This window comes from Sus scrofa, chromosome 15 (genome assembly GCF_000003025.6).
Source record: "Sus scrofa isolate TJ Tabasco breed Duroc chromosome 15, Sscrofa11.1, whole genome shotgun sequence".
Classification (NCBI taxonomy): Eukaryota; Metazoa; Chordata; class Mammalia; order Artiodactyla; family Suidae; genus Sus; species Sus scrofa.
In genome coordinates, this window is record NC_010457.5 from 48,174,867 (window position 1) to 48,201,188 (window position 26,322).

Here is a 26,322-nt window from a genome sequence, read left to right on the forward strand (position 1 = left end):
GGGTTGCTGTGGAGGTGCAGGTTCAATCCCCGGCCCAGGGCAGTGGGTTAAAGAATCCAGCTATGGTGTAGGTTGCAGCTGCAGCTTGGATTCAATTCCTGGCCCAGGAACTTCTATATGCTGTGGGTCCAGCCATAAAAGAAAAGAAAAAGAAAGAAATCTAGGATATTTATTTCTAAGTTGAATAAGCAAATTACAGAAGAAATTATTTTAAACATTTTGTATGTAAATATATAGGGAAATATTTGGAAGAATACCCACTAAAGAATTTCCAGTGGTTGTACATGACCTGGAAGAATGGGAATGATGGAGTGGGAGAGAATTTGGCCTTTTTACTTTTAAAATATTTGTTATTTGTGTAGTAACAGAACCACTAGACAAAACACAAATGATTTAGGGGAAGCTTACATGAAACCTAATTTATACGTGTCAGAACACTGCTTATTTTCCAACTGCTAGTTTTAACTGAGATGTATAATCTTCAGCTTGGGAAACAGGAATGTCAAAACTATTGCATGTTTGCAAAGAGGACAAAATTTTGTTACTAAAGTTATTGTGAAAGTAATTTAGTTTCAAACAGATAAGCATTTAAGATAAAAGGTATTTGTGTCAGAATTATATATTGGCTACCTGTTTTAAAAATACTTAGTGTTTGTGCATTATCTGGCTATGAAAATTGGATTCATAATATTTTATTTCAATCCTTTTGCAAGTAATTAGCCTCTAGCCTTTGAGGATATTAACTAAGAACTTTTAATCTCCTCTTTTAAAACTTTAGGCCCGATGAGAGAAAGGGAAAGTTAAGGATGCTGGAGCAGAACAATGGATTTCTCTTTCTCTTTCATGCAAGGGATCATGGGAAACACAATTCAGCAACCACCTCAACTCATTGACTCCGCCAACATCCGTCAGGAGGATGCCTTTGACAACAACAGTGACATTGTTGAAGATGGTGGCCAGACACCATACGAAGCTACCTTGCAGCAAGGCTTTCAGTACCCACCTACAACAGAAGATCTTCCTCCACTCACAAATGGCTATCCACCATCAATCAGCATGTACGAAACTCAGACCAAATACCAGTCATATAATCAGTATCCCAATGGGTCAGCCAATGGCTTTGGTGCAGTTAGAAACTTTAGCCCCACTGACTATTACCATTCAGAAATTCCCAACACAAGACCACATGAAATTCTGGAAAAATCTTCTCCTCCACAGCCACCTCCTCCTCCTTCGGTACCACAGACTGTGATTCCAAAGAAGACTGGCTCACCTGAAATTAAACTAAAAATAACCAAAACTATCCAGAATGGCAGGGAATTGTTTGAGTCTTCCCTTTGTGGAGACCTTTTAAATGAAGTACAGGCAAGTGAGCACACAAAGTCAAAGCATGAAAGCAGAAAAGAAAAGAGGAAAAAAAGCAACAAGCATGACTCATCTAGATCTGAAGAGCGCAAGTCACACAAAATTCCCAAATTAGAACCAGAGGAACAAAGTGTAAGTTGAAACATCTTTTTGAAAAATTTTGTAATACTTCACACTTACTGGAAGTCTAAGAGATCTTTTTTAGTTTTTAGTCTCTTCAAATATAAGTATTTCTGATAACTTCTTCTAAACCTTAGCAAGGAGGTTAAGATACAATGATTGGTGCTGAGTAAATATTTGTTGAATAAATGGATGGACAACAATAGAGTAAAGAAATATTTTTAAAACATGTGACACTAAAAGTCTGCTTGTTATGTTTCTTTGTTTAAATTGCCTCACTTAATTTTGCTTGTAATGAACTCCTGGGTTTCTGAAGATGAAAGAGAGAGGTGGTTAATGATACTGGTTTTCCATCGTTCTAGACAAACTTTTGCCAGTATTGCTTAGATTTAATGCTCATTCCTAGTACGTTCACTCTAAAATAACCTGAAGTCAATAAAGGGAGTCTTTTTTATTAAAATCAGAGTTAGTATTCATATGTATTCATTAAAACTTCAGATAGAGTTTTATAAAAGCCAACCTTTATTGCTAACTTAAGATGCATGCTACTGAATTTTTTTTAACATCTGAGTTTTCAGCACTGATTTTCTTAGTAGTAATAGGAAGAAGTATGTAACAAATCAATTCTAGCCTGAATGAAGAGTTTTTAGTTAGTATTCTAATATGTGGTGTGAACTGAAGATGTTCCCAGACATTGATTTGAGAGGAAATGGGTATATATTTATTTTGTGACAGTTGTATGCTGTTATATCTGGTATGTCTAAATAAGTTAGTTAGTTTCTGTTCAAAGAAATGTTTACATCTTACCAACCCACTTTTTCCTTGGTAGCTGGGTTCTAGTACTTCATACAACTCAAATGTGATCTTTTTCTGGAGTAAAGGTCACATTGGTTCTAGGCTCTCACAAATCTCAGTGTGATTATTTCAATTTGTTCTCGTTTTTCTATATATATATTTTTTAAATTCATTTAACAAATATCAATTGACTAATGTGTGCTAGATACTTTTCTAAGAATTGAAACTAGGGCAATGAATGAAAAGTAAAGGGGCCTGCTTTCGGGGTGTTTATATTCTAGTAAAAGGGGCCAGAAGATACACACATAGGTAAATATATATAAGCTCAGATACTGGTAAGTGTTTTGAAGAAAAAACCTGGGTGAGAAGATAAAGGGTACTCAGGGATACTGGCAATTCCACTTAGTTCTGCATCTGTAAAATAGGCTTTGAAACTAAGTGGTTTCTTGAAATGCCTTTGAATTTCTTATGTCACTTATTAAGAGCCCCCCTCAGAACTTAGCTCACATAGTATCTTATCTGTTTATTAAGTGAATGAATCAGTGGAAGGAGGGAAGTTAACTTTTTGCACTCCAAATGCTTCCACTGTAGCATTTATTTCATGGGCCTGCAGTGGAAAGATAAGTGCTACACTGTGACCCTTGGGCAACACACAGATGCATAATGCCTGAATTTGGTTTTAGCTTAGTTCCTGAAAACCATTTTGCTGGCCTGTCTTGCTTTTGCTCTAGAGAATCTGGCAACTGGGAGAATATACTTACTAGGCTAGACTTTTTGCCTTTTTTGATAAAAAATGTCAATGAGATTTTAAAGCCAGTCCTGTCTTTGTTGAATGTCTGCTATGTCTGCCCCCTTTTAGCACTTAAACCTTCAGTTAACTCTTATATCCAGAGATTAGAATGATTAGATGTAATTGAAGTGTTTTAGTTTGTTTTATTTTTTAGTAAATCATGTGGCACATAATTTCTTATTTCATTAAGATCTTACAGTATCGTGCAGTAAAGGAATATCAGTTTGACTGCAAGTATAAATGGGGTATGTGGCATTGATTGCAGTAAATGTTACCAAGACCATTGCCTTAAAGTTGAGTTTTGGGGGGAAATCCAGGTTTTTTCCTTATTTCTCTCTGTCCCCCTCCGTTTTCTTTCAAAGAGATAAAGTCAGGGGCTAAGTTCTTATAAGTTGAATTTGATTAAACTTTTATCACACATGGGGGCAGTAATAAGCTCTTAAGTTTAAGCTTATCTTTTAAGATGGTGCCATAAATATTATGCTCCATTCTGACAGTGGACTTGGAAGCTAGAACCGCCAGGGCCATGCCTGTTATTAGTGCCGTGCCTCTGCTGAGCCATACAGACAAGGGACGTGCACAGAGCCACCTGTTTTGTAACCATGTATGTTTTGAATGGGGTTTCCTTAACTTGAACAACATCTCTTTTGCTTCCTTCAGAACACTTGTTTTTAAGTGTTTGAATTTTTGATATCCTCGTGCCGCCTGGTTGTCACCCAGGGTCCACGCCCTTGGTGTGGAGCATTGTAAAGGGTGAGATGGGAAGGAGAAGCCCACAGAAGCCTGCTGACACCACTGGACAGCTCCTCTCCCCTAGATACCTGAAGGAAGCAAAATGACAACTGTGTGCCTGAAATGATTCCTCAGGCTGGATTTGCAAATATATATATTTCTTCCTTAAGAGCTTACTCAGAGGTTCTTTTTTTTGAGACAAGTAAAGCAAACAATCTCATCTAAAATAGTACACTTCAGGATTTCAATTACTCCTTTTTTCTTTTTTCTCAGTATTTGATCTATAAGTCTTTTCTCCCAATTCTGAGCTGTTTAGCCCTCTAAAGGGCTGCTGTTACTTGGAACAACCCAAGTGTTATCATCTCAACAATGAAAATGTGTCCAAACATCTCAGCAGCAGGAGACCTGAGATCACTACTGAAATTGTGTATTTTGTAAAGCTACTTTAGCTGTTTTTTTCTCCCACCAAATTAGAAACATGTGGAAATGTTTCTGCAGTTCTTCCTCCTTGTCAGGTGTAATGCCTCAGGCATGTGAGTGTAGGCCCTGTAAAGACAAAGCTCTTCCACCAGCACCTCTGTGGGCTTATCCACTAAGACCAGTCTCATTAACTCTTAGCTTGCCATTTTCACTGATCAGAAGTCAAATACGTGCTTTGGTAGCACTAAGTTAGAGGTTATATTTAGTTCCCAGCCTCAGAGTGTTTGGTCTTAAAATTTGTAGAGATGGTTCATATGCATTATTCAGAAAGTAAAAGAAAAACACATGAACAATTTACTGCTTTTACAATTTCTTTCCACCTTAAATGTTGATATAAACTTTTGGTTCTTTCAGAGAATGTGATATTGCTTAATACTTTGAAAACTCTTAAGGATTTGGAATTCTGCCAGATTTGATGCATATTATTCATCTTAATAAATCTCTAGGGTTTTAATAAAAGTACTAGATCAAAATTTTTAGAAGAAATATTTAGAGCAATGTAATTTTATTTTAGGTGCTCTCAATATTTTTTCTACCCATTTAAGAAACTTCTTATGATGCTTTACTGCAAAGTCTTTTCACGTGAAGTCAACTAAAAATATAACGTGATATATATATTCCTGAATCCTTAATTTAAAATTAAGGCGACTCGAACAGTATGAAGAGCTAACTCACTATCATTTTTTTTCTGATGCTTTCTCTTCCTAAAACAACACTCTCAGTACCAAAAAGCATATCTTCTGTCCCTACTTGATTTTAATCTTTTTTAAGCTTATCTATCCTTTGAACAACTGGGAAAAAATGGATTTTATACCTAGCAGTATTTTATCTCTTGGCAATTTCTGACTTCTCCTTTTTTCTTAATTCCTAAGCATTTGACTTTCATTGACCATTTTTTCTTAAAAACATCCCTTCTTAACTATTTGTTATACTCTGCTCTCTTTCTCTCAACCTTTCTTTTGAGCTCAAACCTCTAAAATAGATCTCTAAATGCCTGCTAGATATTTGTTTTGCTCAAACATTAGCACATTTTACAGTGTATATTCCCTTTCTATCATTACAGCATCCTTATTTGACTTCTTTTTCCTTTTTTTAATTTATGTAGTCTTGAAAGCTTAGAATAAATCTTCTTGGGCTTCTTTTTCTCCCTTGCCATTTCTTTCCTTTTACAATGACTTTGTAAGAAAATTCAGCTCTTTGAAAGTGATTTTAACAGTGTTTCAAGCCAGCCTGAAGGAAATTCGAACAATCTGGTACAAACAACAAAAATCAAAAAAGAGTGCGGCTCGGATCCTGTGTTGCTGTGGCTCTGGCACAGGCTGGCGGCTAGGGCTCTGACTGGACCCCTAGCCTGGGAACCTCTATATGCCTCGGGTGCGGCCCTAAAAAAAGAAAAAAGGGGAAAAAAAAAAAAAGAGAGAGAGAGAGAAGACATTTGAATAATAAAAAGGTTTTGAAGGAAATCTTGTCTTTAATCCAGAAGGGGAAAAATGTTAATGGGCTTCAAACCAGTTCTTAACAATAGTAGGATTCTGTTGTTTGGCAAAGCTTACTCACTCCTTATCCATCTGCTGCCCTCAGAGTGATAGAGAACCCTAACATCCAGACTTCCTGAAGATTGGCTGTGCAGAGGAGAACTTGCTTTCTTGGCCACACACGTGCTTCCCCAGGTGGCCCTGTCTGCCTGCTATAGCCTGAGAATGAGAAGCTGAGGTGAAGGCTTAGGCTACATCTGGGGACTGAAATGAAGCTGCTGAACAGGCCTATGCAAATGTGGACAGTATTTTTAAACTGCCTTGTTATACCAGTGATCAGGGGAAAAATTCTCCTGTGAACACAGATTTTTCTCTCCTTGCTCAGTGAGTGTGTCCTCTTGGATTAGATAGTCATGGTGTCACCATGGACACATCTGATGGAGCTAATTTTGTGCCCACCCACAAGCTGCCACTACCTTCTTTCACCTGGGCTATTTCCGGTATTTTCAGGAGCCTCCAAATTAAACATTCTGCTTCCCCTCTTGCTCCCTTCCAAAATATTCTTCACATAACAGCTAACATCTTTTTAAAACATAAATTGGCATGTGTTACTTCTCTACCTAATCCTCCTCAGAGGCTTTTATTGCACTTCAAACCTTTGAACGTGACTTACAAAGCCTGGTGATGTGGCCTCCTCTCTCTCTCATCTTGTAGCCACCCTTTCTGCAGGGCAGTTTAATCCCTTGTGATGGCCTTCTTGAAGTTTCTACCTTGGCTTAACCTCAGGGACTTCACACATGTCACTCCTCTCTGGAATGTTCTTTCCCCCACTTTTTACTAGACTAACTTCAGATTATGCCTTCTCAGGCCTTTTCTGATCTTCTTACCTAAAACTATGTACGCACAAACACCATTATTTCTCTTCATACATGTATGTTGTATGAGTGTGTGTTTGTGTTTGCTTAATGTCTATCCTACCCAGCTACAAGCCCCTGGAGGTCAGGGATGGCATTTGTCTGTTTCACCTCCTATACTCAGCTTCTAGAACAGGGCCTGAAAAGTCATAGGATTGTCCTTGGGGTTTGGCTTATCATTTCCTAACAGTTTCTTTTATTTAATAGAACTTCGATTTTATAGCAGTGTCTTAAATGTCTTGAACTTCGATTTTATAGCAGTGTCTTAAATGTCTTGAATGAGCATTTTAAGTAACTTCTAGAATTAGACATATTGTTTTTTCTTAGCCATATTTTTAAAGTGGGGTTGGACCTAAGTTAATGGATATATCCCTCTTTTTAAATTTTTAACTTTCTAAATTAAATTCTCTTCTTAGAAAAGTGAAAAAAGAGATTTAAACCTTTAGATTACTGGAGTTCCCATCGTGGCTCAGTGGTTAATGAATCCGACTAGGAACCATGAGGTTGCAGGTTCAATCCCTGGCCTTGCTCAATGGGTTAAGGATCCGGCGTTGCTGTGAGCTGTGGTGTAGGTTGCAGAAGAGGCTCAGATCCTGCGTTGCTGTGGCTGTGGTAGGCTGGTGGCTATAGCTCTGATTGGACCCCTAAGCCTGGGAACCTCCATATGCCGAAGGAGCAGCCCAAGAAATGGCAAAAAGACAAAAGTAAATAAATGAATAAATAAACCTTTTAGATTACAGAAGTAAGTTGCTTTTCACAGAAAATGCAAATAATATGCAAGTATAGACCTTCCCTCACCATTTCCTTAATCCCCTTCCTCAAAGATAACTACTCTTCTCAAGCTGGTATTCAGTGTATCAAGTTTTTTCAAGGTGTACACAGACTATTTTTAAATAGAAAGTAGGAAGATGCTGATAGATGTGGATTACTGACATGAAGTAATACTGTAGCTACCATCCTTCTGCTTAGATTTTTCTCATTTTGTGTATTTCTATAGGATAGGTTCCTAAGATATAATTGCTAAATTGAAGACTGTATGTATTTTGGATTTTGATAGCTACTTCCAGATTATCTTCCCACAGGATTTGTGGAAATTAATTATTAAATAATATGTTCATGGGTTTTAAGACTAGAAAATAAGTGTTTATTACTATTATAAAAGAGATGTTTATTATAGACAATTTGATAAATATAGAAAAACACATCCAAAAAATCACTTATTCTATCACCTGGTGGTATACTTCTAGTATTTTTCTCTGTACACAGAAAAAATTACTTTTCCAAGATTGGAATCTTACTATACACTTTTGCACATCTAAAGTCTAATTCTACCATTTGCTCTTGTAATAGTACTGGTGTGCACACCTTTGTGTGTATGCATTTGTGTGTATATATATGTATCAGTGTGTGTGTGTGTATACATTTATATATATATATATGTTATTATTTTTTTTTTTTGGCTACACCCACAGCATGCAGAAGTTTCCAGGCCAGGGACTGAACTTTCGCCATAGCTGTGACCTGAGCCACTTTGAGGACAGCACTGGATCCTTAACACACTGAGCCACACGGGAACTCCTCAATATCTATTTTTAGAAGTGAATATGCTAGGTCAGAGTCAAACCATTTAAGGCTTTTCATACATATTGCCTAATTGCCCTTCGGAAGAATTCCCAGTTACATCTTACTAGTAATCAGAGAGTGCCTATTTTTCTGCACTCTGATAAATTAAGTGTTAGAAGTGATAAAGTAAGAAATGGGAGGTATAGCTGTGGTCTAGGGTGGAAAATGAATGTTCAGACACAGCATCAGTGCTGCATAAATTTTATTCTTACTCCTTACATAATTCAGTTAATAATGCCCTTTATTCTCTTTGCTATTTAGTTGTCTTGATGCTCCTTGTGTATGTCATTGTTCTGTGGTTTGCTGCCATTTCATTCTTTTCACCTAGAGACCAAATGAGAGGGTTGACACTGTATCAGAAAAACCACGGGAAGACCCAGCACTGAAAGAGGAGCCCCCGGTGAGTCACGTTAGTGAATACTGTCCAGCCATACACGCCTCAAGAAGGTGAAGTGGAGTGATGAAGCTGCAGCACACCTAACATGTGTTATTACAGTTCTGTTCTTCCTCATTTCAGAAGTTATAATGAAATAAATTTTGGAAATAAATCTGTTTAAGAGGTAGATGTTGCTTGGAGTTCCCATTGTGGTGCAGCGGAAACAAATCTGACTAGGAACCATGAGGTTGCGGGTTCGATCCCTGGCCTCCATCAGTGGTTTAAGGATCTGATGTTGCCGTGAGCTGTGGTATAGGTAGCAGACACGGCATGGATCTGGTGTTGCTGTGGCTATGGCGTAGGCCGGCAGCTACAGCTCCAATTGGACCCCTAGCCTGGGAACCTTCGTATGCCGAGGGCATGGCCCTAACAAAACCAAAAAAAAAAGGTGGCTGTTTCTTAGCGAATTATTTTCCTTTTTAAAACTACTACCACTTTTTAATAGATGTGAATTCTCAAGATGCCTTATCGGTAATTTGGCAACAGACACCATCAATCCTATTTTCAATATTTGGAGTGAAGTTTATTAATTATTACCCTCTCTTCTTCCCCCTTTGCTAGAGATGAATAACTGGCATCAGAGGAAAGTATGATTGAAGAGAAATTTTCCCTGGTTAGCATGTTGGATGTATTTGTACATAGTTTAAAAAAATTTTTTCTGTTGATGTTTTTTATGACCTTTTCCTGTAGGTTCAGCCAGTATTATCTTCTGTTCCAACGACAGAAGCGTCCACTGGTGTTAAGTTCCAGGTTGGCGATCTTGTTTGGTCTAAGGTGGGAACCTATCCTTGGTGGCCTTGTATGGTTTCAAGTGACCCCCAGCTGGAGGTCCACACCAAAATTAACACAAGAGGTAAGAAAAGGCATAAATAGATATGAAGTAAAAAGTTGGGGTTAAAAAGTGAATATTAAATGTTGTTTATGAATATAAGAATACATACATGGTAATAAAATCTGACAGCAAAAACACATGTCTATATCAGTTTTTAATAAACCAGGAAATAATTATGGTCATCTTGACTGGCAAAGAGCCTCTACACTGACAATAGTCCTTGTTTTTCCTTCTAACACTCTGTGTTTTATAATTTCTTTCACACTTCTTTTTTTAAAAAAACCTTAATCTGACCTCTCATATGAATTCTAAAAGAAAGCAGATGATAAGATGTCTTATTATATGAGCTTAATAGGCATTTGGGCCAAGCTTTCTTTGAACATTTTTATTTTATCTTTGACTCAAATGGGTAGTAATTTTTTACTCAGACAAGTGCTTTTCACCCAGATAAATTTTTTAAGATGCTTTTTTTCCTCCTTCACTCCGTTTTTGAATCTGTAAATTCACAGGGACATCCTTATAAATTCACTGTGACATAGATTGAAGCTAGCTACATGGCATAGAATCCTACCGTAGGAATGTTAATAAATATTAAGAAAGCATGTGTTCTAACTTTACTCCTTGCCTTAGGTTTGACCAAAACATGCAGATTAGATTCCTGAGAGTCTAGCATTTGGAATAATAGACTTGCTTAGTATCCAGAGGAAGATTTGAGTTGGACATTTCTGGATATTTGCTTGTAAACTCACTTTTTTTCTTCTCTTTTTAGGGCCGCACCTGCAGCATATGGACTTCCCAGGCTAGAGGTCCAATCGGAGCTGTAGCCTCTGGCCTATGCCAGAGCCACAGCAACTCCAGATCTGAGCCGAGTCTGTGATCTACACCACAGCTCACAGCATTGCCAGATCCATAACCCACTCAGAGGGTATCTTGGCATATGGAGGTTCCCAGGCTAGGGGTCTAATTGGAGCTACAGCTGCCATCCCACGCCAAAGCCACAGCAACGCAGGATCCCAGCCACATCTGCAATCGGATTTGTTTCCTCTGTGCCATGACCGGAATTCCTCTGTTCACTTTTAAGAGGAGAAAAAAAATGAATGGCAAGTCAGATTTGTGATGAGATTGCCATATTTGTAACTCTTGTGCTATACACAGTAAGGAGTCCATCCTGGTCAAGAAGGCAGTGGTCTTCTCACTGTAACCTGCTGATTAAATGTTGGGGTGACTGGGAGTTCCCATCGTGGCTCAGTGGTTAACGTATCCAACTAGAAACCATGAGGTTACGGGTTCAGTCCCTGGCCTTGCTCAGTGGGTTAAGGATCTGGCATTGCTCTGAGTTGTGGTGTAGGTTGCAGAAGTGGCTCGGATCCTGAGTTGCTGTGGCTCTGGCGTAGGCCAGCGGCTACAGCTCCGATTGGACCCATAGCCTGGGAACCTCCATATGCCGCAGGAGCGGCCCAAGAAATGGCAAAAAGACAAAAAATAATAATAAAATAAAAGTTGGGGTGACTGGAAGCATCTATGGGGCAGAAATTCAAAAAAAAATACTACATTGAATTGCTGAATATCCACTTTTGTGCAAGGCACAGTGTTAAACAATTCCCTTATATGTTTTTTTATGTAGTCTTCATAGCAGCAACACTGTACAGTAGGAATTATTATTATTATCCTTGTGTTTCAAATCAATAAGATTTCAAAGAAATCTTATTCCACAAATTCTTCCCTTAAACACTACTGTAGGAGTTCCCATCTTGGCTCAGTGGTTAACAAACCCGACTAGCATCCATGAGGACTCAGGTTCCATCCCTGGCCTCACTCTGTGGGTTAAGGATCCGGTGTTGCTGTAAGCTGTGGTGTAGGCTGCAGATGCGGCTTGGATCCCACATTGCTGTGGCTGTGGCATAGGCCAGCAGCTACAGCTCCAATTGGATCCCTAGCCTGGGAACTGCCATATGCTGCGAGTGAGGCCCTAAAAAGACAAAACAAACAAACAAACCACTACTGTAAAATAAAGGGACAGTAATGGAATCTCCTACTCATAATTTATAGAGGTTGTGGGAGGCAGTCTGGGTTCCATCTATATAGTAAGGGTGTTGCAAGGTGTTGCACTGTTAATCTCTGGAGTACCTTGCCTATTGAACAATCTATGATTCTTTGAATGGGAGAAGAGGCACAGGGGTTTCCCAAGAGGGACAAACCTCCTTAGATAAAACAACACGTGTCCCTGCCTGGCCCCAGACCTCTCTAGGTTGTCACGTCCTCATCCTCTGAGAGGTGTGGCTCTTAAGTTCTCTTGCCTTAGAAAAGCAGCCTTTTAAGGGAGTTCCCATCATGGCTCAGTGGAAATGAATCGGACTAGTATCCATGAGGACTCAGGTTCGATTCCTGGCCTCAGTCCGTTAAGGATCGGGCATTGCTGTGAGCTGTGGTGTTGGCTGACTAGTATAGCTCTGATTTGACCCCTAGCCTGGGAACCTTCATACGCTGTGGGTGTGGCCCTGAAAAAGAAGACAAAAAGAGCAGCCTTTGGAGATTATGTAAAGAATTTCACATTTAATTACTTTATGAAAACACTAGTGTCAGCTTTTTTTATGGGATACAAAGGAAAGCACAGTGTATGCCTCACCCTGTATTTCAAGAGAAGCTTTTCAACTTAGTTTTATGAGTTAATCTCATCTGGTCTGGTACCTCCTAGGCAGTCTCCCACTTTGTATTGTTGAGGGAATTGAAATCTGAGAAGTTAGGTTTGAGAAATGTACATTCTGATAATATTTTCTATTTTTCCTCTTCTGCAATAGTTTTTATAATAATGGCCTTCCTGAGATACGAATACCATAGAATTCACTCTTTAAAGTGTGCAATTCAGTGATGTTTAGTATTTACAGAGTTGTGTGGCTATCACCACAATCTAATTTTACAACTTTTTTATCAACCCAAAAAGGAAATCCCACACCTATTAGCAGTCCCTCCCCACCACCAGCCCTAAGCAGCCACTGGCTACTTTCTGTCTCTGTAGATTTGTCTTTTCTGGACATTTCATACTATTTTCATTCATATAGTAATATGTGGCCTTTTGTGTCTGGCTTTTTTCATTCACATGATGTAATGTTTAGAGGTTCTGTGTTGTGGCCTTTGTGTCAGTACCTTGTCTATCTTTTTCTTTTTGCTTTTATAGGGCTGTACTTGCAGCATATGGAAGTTCCCAGGCTAGGGGTTGAATTGGAGTTGCAACTGCCAGCCTACGCCACAGCCATAGCAACGGAGGATCCAAGCAGCAGCATCTGCAACCTACACCAACAGTGCCCAATTCTTAAACCACTGATCTAGGCCAGGGATTGAACCCACATCCTCATGGATACTAGTTGGGTTCATTACCACTGAGCCACAACAGGGATTCCTAATTTGTTCTTGGCTTTTCTCAAATTAGATGATATGGAAAACCAAGTTGAATGTGTTTCTCTCTTATTGTAGGCTATTTTACATGTGAACTTTTAATTTGGTTTAAAAATAACTCCTTAAATAATCTTCCATTAATGTCTAGTAAAATTTAAAAATTTCAAATCCAAGATAGAATCCATTTCAGATAACAAAGTTCAGTTTAAGCTTGTACGCTTTCTGTCAGGATCTGCTTATCCCTTTCTCCCTACCTGAATTATCTTGGATTCCTCAAGAGGACCAGTTTCTACATTTCTCTGTTGACCTGAGACTCTATAAAGCAGTGTTGTTCAAACTATAGTTGGTAAAAGACCAGTTTTTTGCTATTTTTAAAAAAATTTCCAGTCCACCATGGATCAATACTTCTGTAAAATACAATAAAAATTAACTACTAGAAAAATGAAAGGCTTCCCCCTCTTAAAAAAAAAAAAAATTAAAACACAGTACAGGGTCCCTGATCATGGGCCTAGATGTCATGCAGTGTCAAATTATCATAGTTTCTAAATGCTCACTTAATGTCTCTGCTTATTTTGTCATAGACGGGCTTGCCCCAGGGACCACATTCTCAGAGTAGCACAACTATAGAGCCACAGTTCTCAGATGTTTTGGTCCTAGTACCCTTTTTACTCTTAAAGTTGGAGGCTTTTGTTTACATGGGTTATATCTATTACTGTTTATTTAGTGTAGCAACTTAAGCTGAGAAAATCTTAAAATATTTACTTCATTAAAAATAACCTACTGTATGTTATATTATTATGTTTTTGTGAAATATTTTCTCAAACCAAAAAATTGAGAAGAATGATATTTTTACATTTTTGTAAATCTCTTTAATGTCTGGCTTAGGTGAAGACCCTGGTTTCTCATATCTGCTTCAGTCTGTTATGGTTTGTTGTTTTTTAAAAAAAAGAAAATAATCTGGTCTCACACAGGTGTATAGTTGGCTTTTTAGATAATTGTGGATATATTTCTTTGATATCACACCAAAACTCAGCAGGTGATGGGTTAGTTGCAATGCGGAATCTGAAATTCTGCCAATCAGTTTTTTTGGCACTTTGTTGCAGTAAAATCCACTGATTATGTCTTGCACTTTGAATGGATTATTTACCTTTCATGATTTTGTAACATCCATCATACAATGGCCATTTAAAAAAATATTGCATCTCTCTCCCCTTTTAGTATAAAAGAAGCCTGTATTCCAACTCAGGCAAGATGGCTCTTTGCAACACAAGTCTACCATTTTCTTGGTCTGCTGGCTTTTTTAATAAATTGGCTATTCCTTGCCCCAACCGAAAAAAAAAAAAAAAAAAAAAAAAAAGCACTCATATCTTCCAAATGTTGACACGTTCCTTTATATATATTTTAAAAAGTCATATCTATTAATGTCAACACGTATTTCATCAGAAAATTCTTTGATTACTGGAAAGTTGGAAGACTCATGGGGCAGATACTAATTTTCCAATATTCTAATTTTTCTTGAAAGATTAAATTTTATTATTGGCAACGCATACTGTCAGTTTTCCTTGAAATGATAAACTTCATTGTTCGTTTTTGAGGAAATATCTGTCAAATTCTCAAGTTCAGATAACCATAGTTTTTCTGTCAGTCATTCTTTCAAGTAAAAATGATGTTCCATGAAAAAGTGGCCAGTTCACCTCGCAGCTCAAACAGTCTCAAAAGTACTTTCCTCACGTACCCAGAAGTGCTTTATGCACACTTCCTGTTTCATCACATAGGATATTAGAAAGATGTGTTCAAAGGATTTAGTGAAATTAATCATTCTTACTGTTTCATCAAGGATCTTAAGTAAAACTGGCCTTTTTCCCATTAGTGGCCAGTATTTGGCTATGAAGGATACAGGACCAGCATAGCTTGGTGTCACCTATATTTGCACTAGGATGCCAGCTGTCTTACCCGCCACCGCTCATGCAGTGTTGTGCAGATGACCACATAGTGAAAAAGACAAGGTCTTAGTATTACTCTGAAGCCAGCTTTGCCCTCACAGGCTCTCAGCCTCTCCTCCTCCCTCCCTTTTATGTCACTAGAAGAGCGGTTTGACTTTTAAACAGGGCTTTTAAAAGTCCAAGAAAATGTGCTATGTATTTTTTGAAGGAAAAATTATTTATGATTTGTTTGTAAAAAGGTTTGAGGCCAGTAAAAAATAAATTGTATAACCAAGGTCACAAATATGATAATTAGCAGAATTCCTCATTTTTTTCCTCCTAAAACTTGCTGTACTAATTTTAATCATTTGGGATGATTTTTATAGTAACTACTAGTTGTGTCATCAGCAGGTGCTAGATTGCATCTTTGGACAATCCAAAAATTACAGGTTTGAACAGGAGTTAATACTCGAGAATCTAGCTTAGGTCCACATTTTTGACAAAATACATGTGGATGCTTATGTTCTGAAATGGTTAATAAGAACTTTTACTTCCAGGTGCCCGGGAATATCACGTCCAATTTTTTAGCAACCAGCCAGAGAGGGCGTGGGTTCATGAGAAGCGGGTCCGAGAGTATAAAGGTCATAAACAGTATGAGGAGCTCCTGGCTGAGGCGACCAGACAAGCCAGCAATCACTCTGAGAAACAGAAGGTAACCAGCAACGTATCGACATTGTCAACTGAATGTGGATTTTAAAGGTCTTAATAATTTAGGAGAGCTTTTCATACTTGAATCCAGACAGAATGATTAATTTTACTCCTCTAAGTGCAATTTTAATAATTTATTATAAATGTGTTAATAAGCTTTATATGTCATATAAACAATGCTAAAACACCATTGAAAACTTTATCTGTGGAGTTTCTGTCATGGCTCAGCTGTGGCTGTGGCATAGGCCATAGGCCAGAGGCTACAGCTCCGATTCAACCCCAGCCTGGGAACTTCCATATACGTGGGCCCTATAAAAGCAAAAAGGAAAAAAAAAGAGAGAAAACTTTATCTTCGCAACACAACTTTAGATTCTCTTTTGAATTAAATTCAAATGTGCCTTGTCTAGTAGATGTGAGTGAAATGTGGATTTTGTCAGGGATTTTTATTCTTTTTCCTATTTCAGCATCTTTCCCTATCTCCCTTTTATTCTTATTTAGCAAAATTATTTCATGAAAGTTTTAAAAATTTAGTGAGCGCTTACTGTGAGGCTCTGTTTTAAGCATTATACATGTATATAAATCCATTTAATTGTCATAACATCAGTTAGATAGATACCAGTATTCCTGTTTCTACTGATGAAGTAGTTGAGGCACAGAAAGCCCAAGTAGCTGGTTCCACCAGGGTCACCCCAGTGATGGAACCATATGTGTTTGATGAAGTGGTAGATGTATTAAGAGTTTTGACACGTACTCTAGATAACCTGTCTGGTTGAGATTTCTTAAGTGAGCTAATTTAGTGTGGGCCTCATGTGATTCAGAAATTTGTCATATTTTTACACTAAGCTGAATATTATCACAGAGAATTATGGCTAATTTTATCAGCCTTAACATTTTACAGATCTAAGTATCAGTCTTCAACATACAGTGTACTATCTCGTGGCTTCATCAGCTAATTTCTGGCTGCCTCAGTTTAACCCCCTGGATAATTCCTTATTGCTTTGGTCATCTCACATACCTTTATTCAGAATTTTCTTATCTGTCCTGACAATCCAGAGTCTTCTGATAAGGACTATGGAAACTGATTATTTTTTCCCTCCTCCATTCCTGTTCTCCTGACATGTCAACTTGTGTGTGTTTCTCAGGGCTCTCCTTTCTCTGCATTTGCCCTGTTTGCATTCTCCACAGACTGGCAATGAAGCTTGAAAAGCTGGCTCTCTGCCATTGGCTTAGCTTTGTGGGGTCTCTGTAGCACCTTTGAGCTAAAGGGTGTTTTTGTTTTTGTTTTGTCTTTTCTTAGGGCTGCAGCTGCCAGCCTATGCCACAGCCACAGCAATGCCGGATCCTTAACCCACTGAGCCAGACCAGGGATCGAACCCACATCCTCACGGATGCTAGTTAGATCCTTAACCCATTGATCCACAACAGGAACTCCAAAGGGTGTCCTTTTTAATGTTTCTTTGGCGACTGAAAGCAATCATTTCTTTAGCCTTTCTTCTCTCTGCCGTCATTATTACTAGTTTTGTACCTGTATGATATGAGAAGGATGGCTCCCTCTTTGAGGGACTTGTCCAACTCATGGCCAACAAAGAGGCATTTATTCTTAGAGAGTGGACCTGCACGTCCTTGGTAGGATCAAGGATCCCTCAGAGTTAAGGGGTCAGGACATTTCCTTATTTGACTGAAGAGCCTGAAAGTGTTTATGCTTACCTGCAAAGGTGATAAGATCACATGGGAAATGCATCTTGGTATGAATGTTGGATGAGAATATTTTCTAAAATGCCTGTGTCTTTTTTTTTTTTTAAGATCCGGAAACCCCGGCCTCAGAGGGAACGTGCCCAGTGGGATATCGGCATTGCCCATGCAGAGAAAGCGCTGAAAATGACCCGGGAGGAGAGGATAGAACAGTATACTTTCATCTATATTGACAAACAGCCTGAGGAGGCTTTGTCCCAAGCAAAAAAGAATGTTGCCTCCAAAGCTGACGTTAAAAAAATCCGAAGACCAAGATCCGTGCTGAATACTCAGCCAGAACAGACCAATGCAGGGGAGGTGGCCTCCTCACTATCAAGTACTGAAATTCGGAGACAAAGCCAGAGGCGGCACACGAGCGTGGAAGAGGAGGAACCACCTCCTGTTAAAATAGCCTGGAAGACGGCAGCAGCAAGGAAGTCCTTACCAGCTTCCATTACGATGCACAAAGGGAGCCTGGATTTGCAGAAGTGTAACATGTCACCAGTTGTGAAAATTGAACAAGTGTTTGCTCTTCAGAATGCTACCGGAGATGGGAAATTTATTGATCAATTTGTTTATTCAACGAAGGTACCTCCTTTTTTCATAGGTTTTTGCAGGGGATCATAAGTATCTAATAAGTGGTCAACCTAGGCACTTTTAAAAAACCTAAACAACACAAGGTTGCAATTTAAATACCCTTTGTATTTAAACTGCATTCAGAATGTACGTTTACTTTAAGATGGGGGCAGAAAAGACATAGGCAAAAAAGCCTTTGTTTTTCTTCTCTTTTTCCCCCTCTTTTGTAATATTCCCATCTGTACTAGATTAATCTTGAGCTCTGCAGCCAAAATTGAGCTCAGCTCCCTAAAGTCATGGGAAAAAACTGGGCATTTTGCCTGTTTCTAGTTTGTACAGTTAGTTTTTCTTAGTTGCAAAGTATGCTTCTTGTAAAATCATTTGTCAGTTATGTGAATTAACCACTGTAATCATGGTACCTGCTGATCTGTTTGGTTGCACCAGCAATTCTGTCAGGCTCACGCTGGCTTGGGATTGCTAATTCATTTTAGAGAAATATCAGGACTCTGTTTATTTTGTAACAATGAACTGTGGTGATAGCTTTAGGAGTGAAAGTAGCCTCTTCAAACTGAATGCCTTCATCAGCCAGCCCTGGAAGTCCATTGAGGGCACTTATACTTTAGCTTTAAGACTTGAAAACTCTTTATGGAGTTCCCTGGTGGCCTATTGGTTGAGGACTGGGCGTTGTTACTGCCATGGTTGGGGTTTGATCCCTGGCCTGGGAACTTCCAAATGCCATAGGCATGCCAAAAAAAAAAAAAAAAAAAAAAGGACTTGGAGTTCCTGTGGTGGTGCAGGGGAAATGAATCCGACTAGGAACCAATGAGGTTGTGGGTTCGATCCCTGGCCTCACTCAGTGGGTTAAGGATCTGGCGTTTCAGGGAGCTGTGGTGTAGTCCACAGATTCAGCTTGGATCTGGCATTGTTGCAGCTGTGGCACAGCCTGGCAGCTACAGCTCCAATTGGACCCCTAGCATAGAAACCTCTGTATGCTGCAGGTGCGGCCCCCCCAAAAAGACAAAAGACAAAACAAACAAAAAAAGACTTTACAGGAGTTCCTGCTGTGGCACAACAGGATCAGCAGTATCTTGGGAGCACTGGGATGCAGGTTTGACCCCCCTACCCAGCACAGTGGGTTAAGGTTCCTGCATTGCTACAGCTGTGGCTTGGATCTGATCCCTGGCCTGGGAACTTCATATGCTGCAGGGCAGCCAAAAACAAACAAAAAGACCTTACAACTTTATTGATAACATTTGTAATTTTTAGTCCATATACCTCTTCACTATCCTCCCAGCCCATTCCACGACTGTGGGCTTGTGAATTCAGTTTAGTGGCACCTCATAGGTATGTACTTCTTTTAAAGAATTCTTTGCTTACTTCCTAACATTGTCATATGCACATTAAAGCATTTGAATATAGGTGCACCTCATTAGTGCTGTATTTTCCTGAAGAAAAGTGTCAGGGCCCTCTGTTATTAACCTGTTTCTGCCGATAGGTTCAGCTGATTTCAGTAAGGCTAAGCTACTTGGAAAAACTAGAGTTACGGAGTCCCTGATTGGTTCTGTTGATAGCTTTGAATAGCAAATGAATACTTTGCATCTTGTTTGAATGCAAATTGGCCTCATTCTTGGAGCGAGTTTTTTATCTGCTTTTGGATACACAAATCAAACTTTGTTACCCCTTCCAAAGAGTGCTATTTAAATGAAATTTGAAATAAAACCAATCTTAAAAATGAAGGCTTTAAAAATACGTATACTATATTTATAAATCACTCCTTTATTTCACTGCATTAAAAATACCTAAAATGAGACCGAACTGTAATTGTACCTGCCTTCTATCTGCTCCAAATTGCTTACTGGGTGCACATTTTGGGCACCGTGAATGGCATGCTTCTGTAATTGAGGAATATTCTTGTCTTTCAGAGATGCATTGACATTTTTGTCTGTGTAGTAGGTACTTTTCCAAATGAGTGACTGTAGTTCTCTTATTGGGATATGGCTCAAGGGAAAGACGATTCAGACCAGAAAATATTTTGGTTTTGACAGAAAGGTGATATAGATTAATTTTTTAGTGATTTTCACCATCTGGCCTTAGCAAGTAGTTACTTTCCCCACATGATCTCATTGTACATTTTAGAATACATCCTGATGACTTAATAAAATTGTTCTGTTAATGGCTAAGATAGTACATTAACTGCAATCAAAGGCCATATAAAATCTAAGCACATCATGATCACCTTAATCTGTCTTTATAAGCCAATGATGCCATTTGCCTGGTACTCACCTATTTTTAAATTTGACTTATTTTGAAGGGAATTGGTAACAAAACGGAGATAAGTGTCAGGGGACAAGACAGACTTATAATTTCTACACCAAACCAGAGAAATGAAAAGGCAACTCAGAATATGTCATCTCCTGAAGCAACATCTGGTCCTACAGGTGGGTATGAATGAAGAGAGTACATAGGTCCACTTAAGAGGTCTTGGTTCTACCCAGTTAGCACATGGCAGCTGTGTTGCTGAGAAACCTTTGGTTATCAAATTATGTTTAAAAAATCAAACTATAGAAGCACCTATTTCAATAGTAAAGGACGGTTTAGGGGGTAGAGAGTTTTAGTCATAGTAACAGGAATAGTTGTTTTTCCTATAGGAATTTAAACAGGGTTCTATAATGAAAAGACTATAGTTATAAAATCTCTGTGTATCTGAGTAGATGCACCATTTGATGGTCATTCTTCATGAGAATAACAACGTTCCTTTTCTAGCACTATTAACACATTCTTACTGTTTCTCCTTTATCCTCTGTTGGACACAAATTGGTGGATGCTCTCACGGTTTCCATCATTCTTAGGTGTGCTACATGTTAGTAGCTGAGGGGCTCAGGTCTAACTCTCCTCTTATAATCTTCTCTGATTAACAGATACTATGAATTGAAAATCAAGCTACATTATTCTCGCTTAAAGGAGAAATGCCTATAGTCAGTAAGATTGTGCTTTTGAAATAGTCAAAGTAATTTTAATTGAGACTGACTTTTATTAAGGATTTTATAGCTTAATTGAGTGTCTGGTGGGTTTTGGTTTATATAGCAGTAGTACTACGAATCTGACCAGTATTCATGAGGACCCAGGTTGGATCTCTGGCCTCACTCAGTGGGGTTAAGGATCTGGTGTTACTGTGAGCTGTGGTGTAGGTCACAGATGTGGCTCAGATCTGGCATGACTGAGTCTGAGTGTGGTGTAGACCAGCAGCTACAGCTCTAATTTGACCCCTAGTCTAGGAACCTCCATATGCTGCAGGTGCAGCCCTAAAAAGAGACCAAAAAAAGAGTTAAGATATTAGCTAGCTTGGTCATTTGAAATCTTAAAAGACAGGAGTTTGTTTCACTTTGTTCCTTTAAAAACTTTTTTGGGGGAGTTCCTGTTGTGACTCAGCAATAGCAAACCTGACTAGTATCCATGAGGATGTGGATTCAATCCCTGGCCTTGATTAGTGGGTTAAAGGATCCGTGTTGCCATGAGCTGTGGTGTAGGTCACAGACATGGCTCGGATCTCATGTGGCTGTGGCTGTGGCTGTGGCATAGGCCAGTGGCTACAGCTCCAATTCGACCCCTAGCCTGGGAACTTCCATATGCCAAGGGTGCGGCCCTAAAAAGGAAAAAAAAAAAAAAAAAAATGGGGTGGGAGTTCCCATTGCAGTTCAGCGGGTTAAAGACCAAATGTTGTCTCTGTGAAGATGTAGGTTTGATCCGTGGCCTTACTCAGTGGGTTAAGGATCTAGCATTGCCTCAGTCTGCAGCATGGGTTGCAGCTGTAGATCCTATTTGACTCCTGGCCTGAGAACTTCCATATGCCACAGGTTAAAAAAAAAAAAATACACACACACACACACACACACAAATCTAAGAAGTGACCAAATAATTTGTTAGAAGGAGTAACGTCTGGAGACCTGAGGTCGTAATCGTGAATCAATAATAACTCAGGCAAACCTGTAACTGAATGGTATATAAGGGGTAAATATCTTTGTAAGGGAAATTTGAGTAAGATTTTTCTTATAAAATGTAAATAAAAACAATCATTTTTCAGGAAAGAATTTGGGGTGGGGTAGCTTTCTTTAAAAAAAAAAAAAGTGATGGGGGCCTGCAGGATGGGGTGAGTTTGTGGCAGAGGAGATGGGGCATATATTGGACAGGGCATAGTAAATAGCATGCCTTTATCCAATTGAGTTGGGAGAGGAAGCTGCACCAAAGTAAGGAGGGAGCAGCAAAGTCCAGAACCGGATTTGCAACTTGTATTATGTTGAGATTGTATAAAAATGAAATTATAATGTTGAAGCAATGAAGAAGGGACTTAGAAGAGTTCGCATTAATTAGTCCTAACTGAAAATGTTTGTTACCTTCTTTGGTCTGGAAAGAATCTTTTGGCCTCAGCGCTCCATAGTTAGGTCTATCCATTTTTTCATCTTTATACTAGTTAGTAATTTGTCTGAAAGTAAGTGTGATACTTAGACTAGTGTGATACTTAGTCTAGGAGGATCATTATTTAAATATCTACATTCTCCTATCTAGGGAGAAAGTAAATTCTTCATAGAATATTAGATCTTAAATATTAAACTTTGACTTTAAAATTTTTTATTGAAGTATAGTTGATTTACAGTGTTATGCCAATTTCCTCTATACAGCAGAGTGACTCAGTTATACACATACATACATTCTTTTTTTGTATATTTTCCATCATGATCTATCCCAAGAGATTGTCTGTAGTTTCTTGTGCCGTACAGTAGGACCTCATTGCTTATCCATTCTAAATATAATAGTTTGCATCTACTAAGGATAAACTCCCACTCCCTCCCACTCCCTTCCCTCTCCCCTCTGGCAACCACCAGTCTATTCTCCATGTCTGTGAGTCAGCCTCTGTTTTGTAGATAGATTCATTTGTGCCATATTTTATATTCCACGTATAAGTGGTATCATATGGTATTTGTCTTTCTGTTTGACTTACTTCACTTCATATGATAATCCCCTGTTGTATCCATGTTGCTGTAAATAGCATTATTTCGTTCTCTTTTATGGCTAAATAGTATATATGTGCCACTTCTTTTTTTTTCTTTTTCCTTTTTTTAAGTGCTGCACCTGCAGCATATGAAAATTCCTAGGCTAGCGATCGAATCAGAGCTGCAGCTGCTGACCTGCACCACAGTCACAGCAATGCCAAAACCGAGCTACATCTGCAGCCTACACTGCAGCTTGCAGCAATGCCAGATCTTTAACCCAGGGATCAAACCTGAATCCTCATGGATACTAATCAGATTCTTAACCTGCTGAGCCACAGCGGAAACTCCACATCTTCTTAATTCATTCATCTGTCAATGAACATTTAGGTTGTTTCTGTGTCTTGGCTATTGTGAATAGTGCTTTAAACTTTTACATTTAATGGAGCCTGTTTTTTCCTTCCCCTCAGCTACTGAACATTTCATTTTCATGTGGTCTTTTCACTTCAAAATTTAAGTTCTGCTGTGAATTTTCTTCTTTTCCTCTTTTTTTTCTTAAGTGAAAAAGTGGAAAGTTATAATTCTTTATATGAGAAAAAAAGCACAGTTCCTTCCTTGGGCAGACCTGTGTAATTAAACTGTAAATTAATGTTGGAGCTTTAATTTAGAAATGACCACTCTCAAGCTTTGCCCATGGTTTAAATTTGGTTACCACTGTAGTTGATAAGTGTATTTTGTCTTTTAAAATGACCATTTTGCTCCTTGTGAAAATAACTTAAGTAGTTGAAAAGTCAGAAGAGAGATCTGATTTCCCTTCAGAAACCAATTGCATCATCATCTCAGCTGGTGTTAACTACTCGTGGAGAATTCTTGAGCCTTTTCTTAGTAAATTTAGGTGCTAAATAGAATGTGTGGCTACATTGTTAGGGTTTGAAGAGTTGTATTTGCATTTATACCAGATTTCTAAGCTATTTTCCAAATCCTGAGATGCTCACTTTTCCTTTGAACCTAAATGTAATACTTTTTAGTGCTTTTAAATGTAGTAGAATTTATGTGTTTTTTGGGTGGTTTTCAGAATTTTGTATTTTTCTTTTTTTTCTTTAGGGCCACCCCCCTCGGCATATGGAAGTTCCCAGGCTAGGGGTCAAATTGGAGCTACAGCTGCCATCCTACGTATGCCACAGCCACAGCAACACCAGGATCTGAGCCCTGTCTGCAACCTGCAACTGCAGCTCACGGCAACACTGGATTCTTAACCCACTGAGTGAGGCCAGGGATTGAACCTGCAGTCTCATGATTATGGGTTGTGTTTGTTACTGCTGAGCCGCAATGGGAACTCCCAGAATAATTTTAAGGAGCCACCACATTGCCTTATTTTCTCTAAAATAACAAATCAAATACCATTTTCCCTTGAGGGAACAATTTCGTCATCCTTAAAACACAGGTAAAGATTTTGTTCGTTTTAAGCATTTCTGTTATTTTCCTCTTTTCTCGTAGGTACTTGAGCATTGAGGATTTCTGGAACAGTCAGGTGTGAGGTGTTGTCTTAGTAAACATTTTCATTATGTAAGGAAAAGAGCAGAGGACACCTTCCTTCTGTAACTTCTCTGCTAGAAATTTATTAACCACAGCTCAGAAACAATACATTACTACCAAAGTACCCCCTCTTCCCCTACTCAGAGAAGCAGTTGGATCCTTCTTTGTTTTGGCTTTGAACAAAGGTGAGGGAAGCCATTTACACAGAGATAAGAACAGTGAGGCCAGAAAATATACAGGTGATGTGGAGGCTTCATTGAGGTAGCTTCTGCAAGGTGATTATTGTCTAGGAAGGATCATTTAGGTGGTCCAAGCACTGAAAGGATGAGAACAGCTGCACTGAAGGTATCACACACACACCCCACACCCCCACCTTCTCGGGGTCACAGAATAATGAATCACTGTTTGATTCATTCCTGACTTACTGTTTTTTCTCCTTTCTTCTGTTTTATCCTTTCCAAAATGGGGTCCCACAAGTTTTCTTTCAAAGAATTTTACTGTTGAAAAATCTACAGTTTCTTTTTTTCACCATTTAACATTAAAAAGCTTGATAATTTATTTTAACTAGTTTTCCATGACTAGTTATTTCTAAAGTATAACAAATCCCTTGATAGTCAAATTAATGATTCAGTTTTGGTCACATTTTTGTTCCTTTCCTGCTTTTTTCCCTGTGGTTGTTAATGATATAACAGTAACAAAACTTGTATAAGTGCACCCAGCACTGTTAAGCATTTTACATGTAGAAATCATTTATTGGTTAAAATTAGCAAAATCCATGGTACTGGTTGAATTTTGAACCATTACTTCCTAATGTCAACTGAGAATAAAATTATTTTCATCTATCCCTTCAATCCCTTCATCCCTTCAGTTACTGTTAGGTAAATGTGTTTATCTGCCTTAAAACTAAACAATTTCTCTGCTGTTTTAGTTTGACTATAATTTGTAAAAATCAGAGTTCTCATCGTGGCTCAGTGGTTAACGAATCTGACTAGGAACCATGAGCTTGTGGGTTTGATCCCTGGCATTGCTTAGTGGGTTAAGGATCCAGTGTTGCTGTGAGCTGTGGTGTAGGTTGCAGAAGTGGCTCGGATCCCGAGTTGCTGTGGCTCTGGTGTAGGCTGGCGGCTACAGCTCCGATTGGACCCCTAGCCTGGGAACCTCCATATGCTGCAGAAGCGGCCCTAGAAATGGCAAAAAGACACACACACACAAAACAATGTTGTAAAAATCCAGTCCTTCTTTATCTGTATAGTTTAGGGTCCTTTATGAATCCAAGTCTCAATCTATCAGCCTTCACAATTTGATCTGTACAATTTTTTGTATGTATTCCCAAGTGTTTGATAGTTTTTAATGATTTATTAGCAAAGGACCAAAAGTAATGGATAGGAGGGAATTTGGTCAAATCTTAATTACTTACCTGTCAAGGCATCTTCAAATGAGTTTTTATTTGGTTTAAATTATCTTTTAGGCTCAGTAGAAAAGAAGCAACAGAGAAGATCAATTAGAACTCGTTCTGAATCAGAGAAATCCACTGAGGTTGTGCCAAAGAAGAAGATCAAAAAGGAGCAGGTTGGCTTCCTACATGTAGAGAGTTAAAACATTGTATCTGTAAATGTTGTGGTTTATATTGGTATCTCAAAAGAAAGAGAAGCTTCCCCCACACTGGGTTTCCTTTCCGACGCATCTGTGCTGGTGAGTCCCAGTGCCCGTTCTCATACAGCCGCCCCGTGATTCTGCTTCAGGCACTTTCACAGAGAACAGTCAGGCTTCAGGAGATGGGAAGCCAGTGGTACGAGACTTCTAAGGAATTCCTCAAATTAATTTTGAAATTTCTGTTATGAGCAAAATGATTTCATGTTTTCATGATTTTTATTTGGAACCATCATTGAGTTCCTTTTTTATTTTTTTA

General features: G+C 38.7%; 1 protein-coding gene across 12 annotated transcripts in view; it reads left to right on the forward strand.

Annotated features, from left to right (window-relative positions):
- NSD3 (nuclear receptor binding SET domain protein 3) overlaps positions 1 to 26,322 on the forward strand; it is a 126,542-nt gene that overhangs the window by 55,735 nt on the left and 44,485 nt on the right. For 10 of the 12 annotated variants that reach the window (XR_002339361.1, XM_021075908.1, XM_013984071.2 and 7 more), the window contains exons 2-8: positions 779 to 1,497; positions 8,623 to 8,694; positions 9,421 to 9,583; positions 15,435 to 15,589; positions 17,389 to 17,904; positions 20,204 to 20,330; positions 25,882 to 25,982. Coding sequence is in view for 11 of the 12 variants with exons in the window: in XM_021075908.1 (XP_020931567.1) it covers positions 823 to 1,497; positions 8,623 to 8,694; positions 9,421 to 9,583; positions 15,435 to 15,589; positions 17,389 to 17,904; positions 20,204 to 20,330; positions 25,882 to 25,982 (1,809 nt within the window). In the remaining variant the exon portion in view is untranslated. Of the gene's footprint in view, positions 1 to 776; positions 1,498 to 8,622; positions 8,695 to 9,420; positions 9,584 to 15,434; positions 15,590 to 17,388; positions 17,905 to 20,203; positions 20,331 to 25,881; positions 25,983 to 26,322 lie in introns of those variants that run through there. The other 2 variants (XM_021075912.1, XM_021075914.1) reach the window with 2 other exon arrangements.